The 12,500-nt window shown below is 41.8% G+C and overlaps 1 protein-coding gene across 1 annotated transcript in view; it reads left to right on the plus strand.

The window, feature by feature from the left end:
• LOC137984511 (uncharacterized) overlaps positions 1-11,613 on the plus strand; it is a 16,093-nt gene extending 4,480 nt beyond the window's left edge. The window contains exons 2-4 of the mRNA XM_068831677.1: positions 1,772-2,786; positions 5,910-8,723; positions 8,955-11,613. Coding sequence (XP_068687778.1) covers positions 1,817-2,786; positions 5,910-8,723; positions 8,955-11,365 — 6,195 coding nt within the window. The 5' untranslated portion in view covers positions 1,772-1,816 and the 3' untranslated portion in view covers positions 11,366-11,613. The remainder of the gene's footprint in view (positions 1-1,771; positions 2,787-5,909; positions 8,724-8,954) is intronic.
• Positions 11,614-12,500: the final 887 nt, after the last annotated feature.

The raw sequence follows: 12,500 nt of genomic DNA on the forward strand, positions 1-12,500 counted from the left end.
TAAGCTCGAAAATTCAGTACACAACATGGTATTATAATTCACAAAGGCAGAAAATATCACGGAATCCTTTTCCAGCGAAACATTTTATTGAAACAAACAACATAAGATGCACTAAAACGCCAAAGTGACAGGCAAGACTTTTACCGACACGGAAAAAGAAAAAAATAATAAATAAAATAACACCGAACAAATGCCACCCACTTTCCGACTGGGATTGCCATACGGCAACCCAGAAAAAAAAAAGCGTCAGACCATGTGCTTTTAGTCTCACCTACCTCCTCATGTAATATAAACGAATGTTCGCTAATCTGTGTACTGCAGGACTGATCCTGTAAAGATATGCAATGCACGCGTGCTGGCTCGCATTTTTCTCGGGATCTCTGTGCTATCGTCTAACTCTTCTTATATGCAGGGTATAGTGCTTATCTCCAGAAACACTTGGGTTTTCCACTGATGTCTCCCTAATTTAGATGAATGAAAAAGGATTGGCTGGACTGTCAAATTGTTGGCTCTTTGCATTGAAACTTTGTAAGCTTCATTCAAATTTCTTCAAACTAGAGTCAGCGATCGAAATTTCTTAACGATTGACCTCTTGGTTGCTAAAATGCGATCTTTTTGGATTTATCTACTCTATACCGGATATCTCTTTCGCCGAAAGGAAAAAGCATATTGGATAGGGCTCGCTTTTGTTTACACATATAACGGTTTTGGTTTAGTTTCTGCGACGGATGGACTCTGCGTCGCTTCAACTTAAAATGAATCGTCATGCATCGGATAGGTTTCTGTGCAAACTCATTTTGTAAGCCAGGCAAAAACCTTATATTTCAATAGAAAATAAAAAATAATTACATGAAAATGCTTCAGTTGAAAAGATTAAAAATGAACAAATCATTTTTCTTTGTCTGATAAAACTTGATTCTTTAAATAGAAAAATTTACCTCCATTACTGATGGTGATAAGCTAACGAGTTTGGATACAGTGCGAGCCAGCAAGCCAGAAATCCCTGATCCCAATAACCGCAAGCTACCTAAGGAACTGTAGGCTAACTACAGTGCTAACTAGGCTAGCCAATATGTAATTTAGGCTAACCGTAATGACTTGGAGCCATGTGAGCCGAGCAAGCAAGAAATCCCTTATTCCATTATAAGGGCAAACCGCAAGCTACCTAAGCTAACTGTAGGCCAACCGGTGTGTTTTTTAGGCTAACCAGAGCGTTATTTAAGCCAATCAATGTGTTATTTTAATAGGCTAACCAGAGTTGCTCGCTGGCTTGCAGATTATCCGGAATGGTTGCAGTTTTGCTGGGATTTTGTAAAGCCCCCCCCCCCCCCCCCCAGAAATGATGAAATAGCTTTGCAACATTTTGTTTTCTTGCTTGCAGTGGTGCAAGAATTTTTTCCTATTTCATTTGTGCGGCATGCAATTTTTTTCTTCCAACAAGCGCTTGCAGGAAATGGCGGATGGACTCTGCGTCGCTTCAACTTAAAATGAATCGTCATGCATCGGATAGGTTTCTGTGCGTATTAAAAAACTCATTTTGTAAGCCAGGCAAAAGTCGTCGACACGGAGCGAGTATTGGAACTCTTGCCCTCTGTGTCTTTAAAAAATTCCGTTTCAGACATCATAGCTTTGAAAATTATTTTCTTGTTCTCTTTTTGAGAACGTGTTAAAGCCGAGCTTTCCAGAATGAGCAAATCATAATTTATTTTCCTGTAAGAGGTGAATGAATTGAAATCCACTTATTATATTTATTCATTTATTTTTGGTTTAGGTCCTTCTCGCCATTGCGGCATTGCCTTATTATCACTAATTCGTGATGTCCTTGCACCCTTATCGTGACGAGGAGTTAAATCATTTCAAGTGTTTGTCTCTGGTTTTAAATGAATTCCCAAAGGCTTTACGTCAGACTTTTAAGACGATGTGGGACACCACCATTGGGCATCGCCCTGGATACCAGCTTTGGAATGACTCCGCTGCTGTGAGATATCTCTTTTTCTCTGAAGAGGGAGGGAAAACCAAAGTTCCTACCCACCAGTCATACAATGAATGGGATTGCACTGCCTTGTTCCAGGCTACTATCTTTGCAAAGTCCTTCAGCATGCATCACACAACACTTAGTGATTTGTATGTGAAGCCCCGAGCTATTCCTCATGGAAGTTTCCATGGATCTGTGTTGAGCCCAGTAGGAGATAATGCCGAAACCTTTGCACTGGCCATTGATCAGCTTCGGCGTTTGAGGAATACGGTTTGTCATTCCTCTCGCTTGGAGATGGACAAAGCAACATTTGACCAGAACATTCAGTATGCTAATGAAGCGTTCAAAGCTCTGGGAATCTCAACTGCATCGATTGATGCCATTGGAAGTTTGACTGCATCTGACTTTCCAACAACAGAAGTCCGTAAGTTGGAAGAACAGGTAAAGAAAGAGAATCAAGCATACATAAAATGTTTAGAGAGCAGAAATGCAGATATGGAAGAGATTAGGGATTTCTTAACAGCCATAACACAGAACGTGCAGATCCTTGCTGCTGACAAAGAAGAGGTCGCCAGGTTGGAACAGATGATCGAAGACTGGAAAACAGAGCAAAGGGAATGCAATTTGGCAGCCGAAAAGGTTTGTACAAGGGTAGAGGAGCATATTACTTCAGCTGTGGAGGATTTGACAGCTGAATTGAGGATGAAACTAGAAGGGAATGCAAGCAAAGACGATATCATTGCGTTGGAGAACGAGATCCATGAGCTAAAAAAGAGGCAAGATGAAAGAGATAGAGAAGCGGAAAAAACAGGTAAGAAGTAAAACTTAACTGTTTTCAAGCCTATTTTGAAAAACAGCAAGGATAGCAATAGGCATGACAAAACACATAATTTTTGACCGGAAGAAGATTTCAGTTATTTATTGCAACACTGTACAATCCCCGAAACTGTGACGTCAAAACAAGAACGCAATTTTAGGGATGAAAAGTTTGTTCTTTTGTCTACTTTCATTATTGCAAGCAAATATAGCACATCTCAGAAACAGTTTCAGCAACTTCCGAATCTAAAAAGAAAGAATATTCGGGCCCCGGAAAAATTTATCGTAAGTGACGTCATAGTTCCGTTCCCAGTCTCCCTACCAGTGCAGTTTTGTAACCCACCGGAAGTGAAATTTTTGATTGGGACATGACTAATTGGGACTAATTGTTTTCATCTCAGAAAACCATGATGTTTCGAAAGAAAAATCTGCCATGTACATTTGAAATAAGAATAAACGAAACCGTTTGTTACTAAATTTTGTACCACAGCTAAGCTAATCAAAGCCATGGGTCAATTGCTGACATGACATCACAAACAACTTTGCTTTCCTTTTTGTCACCAAATAATTTCTGCAGTGCAAAGAAGTTTTGTTCGTTTACGTCATCTCTGGAACGTGACCAAGTTTGGATCTGTGTTGATTTGACTTGAATTTCTTTGACTTCTACAACAGGGAATTTCAGCAAAGAAGACTGCTTTGGCAACGAAAACGTCACTCAAAATATATTTAGCACTATCGAACGTATTTTGCGATTATTCCGTCTTATTCAGGTTGTAAAATACGGGAAAACTATCCTTTAACTGGTAGGGGCCTAGATCTGTTTCTAACGAGAATTACTATGTTGAGCAAGCAAGAACTGAGCCCCCTGATTGCAAAAGCATTCCACTCTCTATCAAAACACTAAATAGAGGATATTACACGGTGGCGAGAAGATATGAATTTTATGTTCGAGTTGCAAGAACAATGTCTCACGAGTGAGCGAAGCGAACGAGTGAGATATTGTTCTTGCCCCGAGAACATCACCCTGGATATAAACTACACGACAAACTAGATTGCTTCTAAGTTGGTTCTTAATTTGAATATCATTTATGGGACTGTTAAATTTCTTTTTTCCTCTCTTGCGGCCTCGAGTAGCCCTCGCCAATTGCGGGCAAAAGCTCTGTAAGTTAGATTTTTTTAGATCTAAGTAAGCACTGTTGTTCTTGGCGTATGATCGGTTGTAGAGTAAAAATAGAAATTAAATGGTTCATTGTTATATGCTCACGTTGTCGCTACAACATAAAATTTGGGGATTTCACGTTGTTGTTTTGTGGAGTACGGCAAAGAAACGCACGGAAATCCGTGGGTGCTTTCCGTTAGGGACCTTAAGATCTACGAAGGAGACATAAACGAAAACGTCTCCTCAAAATATCACTTTGCTTTACCAAGAGTCTTTCGAGGTTATTCTGTGTCGTTCACTTCTTACAGTTTGGGCGAAGTATCCTAAAAGTGAATTGGTACGAGCAGTTACAAAGTGAAAATAGAGAATGAAAGATTTTCTGTTGCATGCTCACGTTGTCGTCAAAACCTCAAATCTGGTGATTTCACGTCGTCATTATGAAGAGGACCGCAAACATTCCTGCTAAAATCCGTGCTGCACGTGCAGCACTATTATTTATGCTCTTTTAACCAATGACATCATTGTTTTGCGGCGTTGTTGTGTCCGTCGCCGTCGTAAAATTTTAAGCTCCCTATTATGCCAAACCGACCGGTCAGAGGTAAGCGGGAATGCCGAAGGAAAATGGAACGACATTTTTCGATTAAACCGGGCCACCCAATAGGAATGACTCTTGCCACTTTTTATTTCTTTTCCGAATTCCCTAATTAGGACAAAGAACCGATTTGTCAAAAATGGAACGGCGAATTTCGGTCGGAATATTCCAACAGAAATAAGTGGACCACCTCCAGAGGTGATCCCAAATATTCCGGTCGGAAGAAACCGAAACGGACCTTTCCATTTGATTTCCGACCGAAATTTCCGAAATCTTTGGCATAATGGAAAGCACCCCGTGCTCCACGTGCAGCACGAGTATTTTTCCTTTTTCAACCAATAATATTCTTGCTTTGTGGCGTTGCTGTAGTAGATGTAGCCGTCGTCTTTGCTAAAACTCCCTAGTATCCCTATTAGAGAGCTTTAGATTCTAAGACGAGACTACGAGTAAGAGATTTTCTCATAGAACAACAGTGAGCTCGCGGAAACCAACGTCATTTTGGCGGGAAAAACGTGATACCGTCGTCATTTTACTACGAGGTTTTGCAAAAATGATGTCCTGTCAAAACAATTCAACAACATCGTAGCAGTTTTGGCATTTTTTGATCAGCAAAAAGGCTCAGCTACCAGTAATAAGAATAACTGAGCAATCTACACTCCTAACAAAGAGTAAGATTAACCCGTACGCTTAATCTTACTCTTTGTTAGCAGTATAGGTTGCTCAGTTATTCTTATTGCAGGTAGGGGAGCCTTTTTGCTCATCAAAAAATGCCAAAATTGCTACCGTGTTGTTGTCTTGTTTTGATTCGACGACATTTTTGCAAAATCTCGTACTAAAATGACGACGGCATCACGTTTTTCCCGCCAAAATGACGCTCGTTTGCGCGCGCTCACTGTTGGTCTGTGAGAAAATCTCGTACTCGTAGTCGTTCTCCATGAGGAGTACGGCAACAAGTCAACAACACGGTAGCAGTTTTGGCATTTTTCGATCAGCAAAAAAGGTTAAGTTACCAGCAATAAGAATAACTGAGCAACCTATACTGCTAACAAAGAGTAAAATTAATCGTAGGGGTTATAAATCTTCTTAGTATTTTCGCTGAAAACAAATAGTCAAAACTCGTACTCGTTCTCTTCCTCGTCGTATAGAATCTAAAGCAGGCCCCTTTTAACTAATGCATTGAAACTGAGCATGTCTGCTGTGGATTATTCTAATCATGAATAACATTTAGGTTGTTTGCACAAGGTTAAAGATATTGTTTGTTCTTGTTTCTTGGTATTGTCTCTTCAGTTTATACAGTCTCAAAGAGGCCAAGGATATCCAAAAAAATAAGCAATGTTTACTTTGTGTTTTACTTTTGCATATCAAAGACATCAAGCCAACAGTCGCAAGATCTTGTCTTCCTTCAATGGTTCCAAACTTCACTGGCCGACAGAGTGAATGCCAAGAGATCGTGGATCTCGTGAGTTCCGAAAATACCCGACTTGTGACCATCTGGGGCTCACCCGGATTCGGAAAGACATCGGTTGCAATAGCGGCGGGGCACCAACTGCAGTCCCGAGGCTTTCCTGTTTGTTTCCTTTCATTACGAGGACTTCAGACAAAGGGAGATCTGACATCAAAGCTTTTCAGCCTCGTAAGGCAACCCACCACGAGTCAGAGATCAGTACCTCAGGCTCTGTCCTTTGAAAATGAACTCATCGAGACCCTGGGTAGCATTTCAGATTCCTTCGTACTTATTCTGGATAATGTAGATGATCTACTAGAGAGTGGCTTCCCAAAAGTAAAAGAAGACGTCCTGCAACTATTTGAAGAAATTCTGACGCGAAATGAGAAGATAACTCTGGTGGTGACCACACGAGAATCATTTGAATATATGAACTTGAATTTCCAAGGTCACAGATCAATACGAATAAGGCCACTGGATAATACCTCCTCTCGTGCTCTAGTTCATGAATTAGTGCCAAATGCTAGTCCTGACGACTGCGCAAGAATTGCCCAAATATGTGGGTGTGTGCCTCTTGCAATGAGATTAATGTGCTCTTTAGTTTGTGAAGATGATGTTCAACCAAGTCAGTGTTTGATTGAGTTCACAGAGTCCGCAAAAGAAAGTATCGTTGACATCTTAGACAATCCAGATTATCCAGCTGATAAAAGATTGCAGTTCCTATATGAAAAGTCCTTCCACAGACTTTCTCCCGCAGAAAAAGAAGCATTTGTGTCTTTGTCTGTTCTGCCAGGATGTTTCACCATGAAGCTCGCCTCAGCTGTACTGAATGTTACCGGGTTAATTGAGGCCACGAAAATGTTGCAACGACTCCGAAGAAAATCCCTTCTCGATTCAAGCTCCCAGTGTGGAACATTCACAATGCATAAACTTCTTCAGTCATTTGCTAAAGAAACGGGAGAACAAGGAATGAAAGAAATAATAGCAAATGCAAAGTGCCGTATCCATGCGTATTTCATTTCTCGTTTCGACAAACTGAATGACGAGTTTCTACATGGTCATTCTATGGATGCATTCGTTGCATTCTATGAGGAAAAACATCTTTTTATAGAAAGCCTGGTAGACGGCTGCACAGATCCTAGGATAGCCGAGAATGTTTTTAAAGTTTTGATAAAAGCAGAAATGTTTCTGGACTCGTTGTTTTCGTGTTCCATTGAGTCGCAAAATTTCAATAATATCTACGATTCGGCCCTAAAGGCAGCCAAGGATCTTGGAAAGACGCATTACCAGAGTCGTTTACTAGCTTCTAAAGCATTTGGTGAGATTACTTGGGGAGCAGAAGGAAGTGCAATGCAACTTCTCAAGAAGGCACATGAAATCCAGTCGTCATCTTCATCATCAGTTTCTGATGATGAAAGGAGTAAGTACAAGTGTTATTTTGGCATCTGTGAGCTTGTTATCGGCGAGGATGAGAGCGGGATACACTGCCTGCAAGAAGCTCTTTCTTTAATGGGTGAAAGTGGAGAGCAGAAAATTTTAAGGCTGGTTGTTTACCAAGTTATGGCGGTCTATTATCAGTTCTTAAACGACCCATTTACCTCGACTTACTACTATAACAAAGCACGCGAGGAGTGCAGTTCTCCCAAAGAAGACCTCATTGTTATTCCATCTCTGGCATGCAAAGGAAAAGAACGAAACAATGTCAAAGAGCTTCAAATAAACACTGGTATCTCGGGTAATTGGCCAATGCAATTCCTAGTTATATTTCACGTCAGGAAAGCAGCAAAGAATTTCTTTGACACTGACACCAAGCAATTTGTAATCAACCCTGCCCTCCAAATATTAAATGACCTCCAGATAAATTCCGAAACCCCTTTTTATTTGTTTCATTTTTGCGCTAAGGTTTTGACACTTTTGGGGTCAACATTTACCGAAGAGGGAATTGTTGGATCAGGTTTTGAAGAATCAGTCGCACGTCACCTGGCAACGCTGGAGCAATTCAAACATAGCTCTTCAGACCCAGAGGGGCACGTTGATTCAACTGTGACCATTCATTCTCAAGAATGCAATCAGCCTCTCGCAAACGTCTACCAAGACTTCGTTGAATTGCACCTCCACGGGAAAAACTACTCAAATGCTTTTGATTTCAAACCATGCGGCGCTCTTGATATCGTATTGAGAACAGATAGACAAGAAGCAAATGCATTCTTAACCCACAGCTACCTATCACTTGGGGTGACAAAGCATTTGTTAGGTGATTTTACGTCTGCTCTCCAGTCTGCCCAAAGTGAATTAGATGTGGGAATAAATTTGTTCCGAGAAGATCATGCAAGCACAGCTGATAGTTATCATTCAATCGGGGTGATCCAGCATTTGTTAGGGGATTTTATCTCTGCACTCAAGTCTGTCCAAAGGGCATTACACGTGCGGAAAAAACTGTTCGGAGAAGATCACGCAAGCACAGCGGAAAGTTACTATTCAGTCGGGGTGATCCAGCATTCGTTAGGTGAATTTTCCTCTGCTCTGCAGTCAAAGCAGCGGGCATTAGATGTGCGGTTAAAATTGTTCGGAGAAGATCATGCCACCACAGCCAATAGTTACGATTCACTCGGGGTGACACAGCATTCGTCAGGTGATTTCATCTCTGCTCTACAATCAAAGCAGCGGGCATTAGATGTGCGGATAAAACAGTTCGGGGAAGATCATGCCACCACAGCAGATAGTTACCTTTCACTTTGTGCGACACAGCATTCGTTAGATGATTTTAACTCTGCCCTTCATTCTGCCAAACGGGCATTAGATGTGCGGATAAAACTATTCGGAGAAGATCATGCAAGCACAGCTAATAGTTACCTTTCACTTTGTGCGACACAGCATTCTTTAGGTGATTTTACCTCTGCCCTTCAGTCTGCCCAACGGTCATTAGATGTCCGGATAGGCCTATTCGGAGAAGATAATGCAAGCACAGCTGATAGTTACCATTTTCTCGGGATGACACAGCATTCGTTAGGTGATTTTACCTCTGCTCTGCGATCAAAGCAGCGGGCATTAGATGTGCGGAGAAAACAGTTCGGGGAAGATCATGCCACCACAGCAGATAGTTACCTTTCACTTTGTGCGACACAGCATTCGTTAGGTGATTTTACCTCTGCCCTTCAGTCTGCCCAACGGTCATTAGATGTCCGGATAAGCCTATTCGGAGAAGATAATGCAAGCACAGCTGATAGTTACCATTTTCTCGGGATGACACAGCATTCGTTAGGTGATTTTACCTCTGCTCTGCGATCAAAGCAGCGGGCATTAGATGTGCGGAGAAAACAGTTCGGGGAAGATCATGCCACCACAGCAGATACTTACGTTTCACTTTGTGCGACACAGCATTCGTCAGGTGATTTTACCTCTGCCCTTCAGTCTGCCCAACGGTCATTAGATGTGCGGATAAGACTATTCGAAGAAAATCATGCAAGCACAGCTGATAGTTACCATTTACTTGGGGTGACACAGCATTCGTTAGGTGATTTTTTCTCTGCTCTACAGTCTGATCAGCGTGCACTTGATGTGCGGATAAAAGTGTTCGGAGAAGATCATGCCACCACAGCCAATAGTTACGATTCACTCGGGGTGACACAGCATTCGTTAGGTGATTTCATCTCTGCTCTGCGGTCAAAGCAGCGGGCATTAGATGTGGGGATAAAATTGTTCGGAGAAGATCATGCCACCACAGCCAATAGTTACGATTCACTCGGGGTGACACAGCATTCGTCAGGTGATTTCATCTCTGCTCTACAGTCAAAGCAGCGGGCATTAGATGTGCGGATAAAACAGTTCGGGAAAGATCATGCCACAACAGCAGATAGTTACCTTTCACTTTGTGCGACACAGCATTCGTTAGGTGATTTTACCTCTGCCCTTCAGTTTGCCCAACGGTCATTAGATGTGCGGATAAGACTATTCGGAGAAGATCATGCAAGCACAGCTGATAGTTACCATTTACTCGGAGTGACACAGCATTCGTTAGGTGATTTTACCTCTGCTCTACGGTCAAAGCAGCGGGAATTAGATGTGCGGATAAAACAGTTCGGCGACTATCATGCCACCACAGCAGATAGTTACCTTTCACTTTGTGCGACACAGCATTCTTTAGATGATTTTACCTCTGCCCTTCAGTCTGCCCAACGGTCATTAGATGTGCGGTTAAGACTATTCGGAGAAGATCATGCAAGCACAGCTGCTAGTTACCATTTACTCGGAGTGACACAGCATTCGTTAGGTGACTTTACCTCTGCTCTTCAGTCAAAGCAACGGGCATTAGATTTGCAGATAAAATTATTCGGAGAAGATCATGCCACCACAGCCAATAGTTACGATTCACTCGGGGTGACACAGCATTCGCTAGGTGATTTTATCTCTGCTCTGCGGTCAAAGCAGCAGGCATTAGATGTGCGGATAAAACAGTTCGGAGAAGATCATGCCACCACAGCCAATAGTTACGATTCACTCGGGGTGACACAGCAGTCGTCAGGTGATTTCATCTCTGCTCTGGGGTTAAAGCAGCGGGCATTAGATGTGCGGATAAAACAATTCGGGGAAGATCATGCCATCACAGCAGATAGTTACCTTTCACTTTGTGCGACACAGCATTCGTTAGGTGATTTTACCTCTGCCCTTCAGTCTGCCCAACGGTCATTAGATGTGCGGATAAGACTATTCGGAGAAGATCATGCAAGCACAGCTGATAGTTACCATTTACTCGGGGTGACACAGCATTCGTTAGGTGATTTTACCTCTGCTCTACGGTCAAAGCAGCGGGAATTAGATGTGCGGATAAAACAGTTCGGCGACTATCATGCCACCACAGCAGATAGTTACCTTTCACTTTGTGCGACACAGCATTCTTTAGGTGATTTTACCTCTGCCCTTCAGTCTGCCCAACGGTCATTAGATGTGCGGTTAAGACTATTCGGAGAAGATCATGCAAGCACAGCTGATAGTTACCATTTACTCGGAGTGACACAGCATTCGTTAGGTGATTTTACCTCTGCTCTACGGTCAAAGCAGCGGGAATTAGATGTGCGGATAAAACAGTTCGGCGACTATCATGCCACCACAGCAGATAGTTACCTTTCACTTTGTGCGACACAGCATTCTTTAGATGATTTTACCTCTGCCCTTCAGTCTGCCCAACGGTCATTAGATGTGCGGTTAAGACTATTCGGAGAAGATCATGCAAGCACAGCTGCTAGTTACCATTTACTCGGAGTGACACAGCATTCGTTAGGTGATTTTACCTCTGCTCTGCGGTCAAAGCAGCGGGCATTAGATGTGCGGATAAAAGAGTTCGGGGAAGACCATCCCACCACAGCAGATAGTTACCTTTGACTTTGTGCGACACAGCATTCGTTAGGTGATTTTATCTGTGCCCTTCAGTCTGCCAAACGGTCATTAGCTGTGCGGATAAAACTGTTCGGCATTGCTGATAGTTACTGTTGACTCGGGGTGACACAGCATTCGTTAATTTTATTCGTATCATTAATTTTCTTTTTTTCTGGTGCTTTTTATTATTGTTACTTTTAATACAGAAACGCTAAACACTAACATAGAGAACTAAGAGTAAAAATAAAGCTAAAATAAATAAATATAAATGGTCCTTTAAAGGGGCTAGGTCACGCTATTTTAGGGAATTTTGTTTCATTTTGTTAATTATGAGCTTTAAACGTCAACTTGGCAAAGCGAAAGTCTTTCATTTGCAAAACCACTGCCACATAACAACTTAGATGATTTTCCTGTTGTGTAAATGCCATTTTGATATAGACTGATATAAATTTGAAAAAAGGTGGGCCGACGTTTTTCAAATTTACCCAAATTCAATCCATTTCAATCCTCTCCTGTTTTGTCCATTCATGTCCCTTCTTGGCTTCCCTGTGGTTTTTTTAGAGTTCTTCTATAGTTTTGAACAGTACTTTTGATATTTTAGTTAATTCTACGACCATTCGATCAGTGCTGAAATTGCCAAAAATTGCATGCGTGACCTAGCCCCTTTAATAGCTTTTAACATTAGGGAGCATTGCTTTCCATTTCTCGTAAATAGTGACTATATAGTATTATGTCGCTTAGGCATGGCCAATTCCAGTTGATAAACTGTCCTTATTATTTTCGTTTTTTAAAGTGCATTGTCGCATTGCATTGTTGCACACGAATGATGAGTGTATGGCGTGGGTTTTGCTGCTCCTGGTTAATATGGAATTTGTTGCTGTCTCAAAGCCTGGTTTTAGCTTTCAAACCGGTAGGAAGGATTCTAAGTCGACCATGCAACGACTGGCCAAGTGGAAGCTTGAATGAGTCGATATTCACGGCGATAGGAGAAGATTTTTGTCATGGATTACGGATGAGTTTTTGGAGCTTTTGTTTTCACGCTACGGTACACAAGATCAATCAGGCTCATTTGGCATTGTTTGACTGTTTATTGATACCCAATAGACCTTCATTCCGGCATAGATGTGATATCAAAGACAAT

Source organism: Montipora foliosa, chromosome 14, assembly GCF_036669935.1.
Source record: "Montipora foliosa isolate CH-2021 chromosome 14, ASM3666993v2, whole genome shotgun sequence".
NCBI lineage: Eukaryota > Metazoa > Cnidaria > Anthozoa > Scleractinia > Acroporidae > Montipora > Montipora foliosa.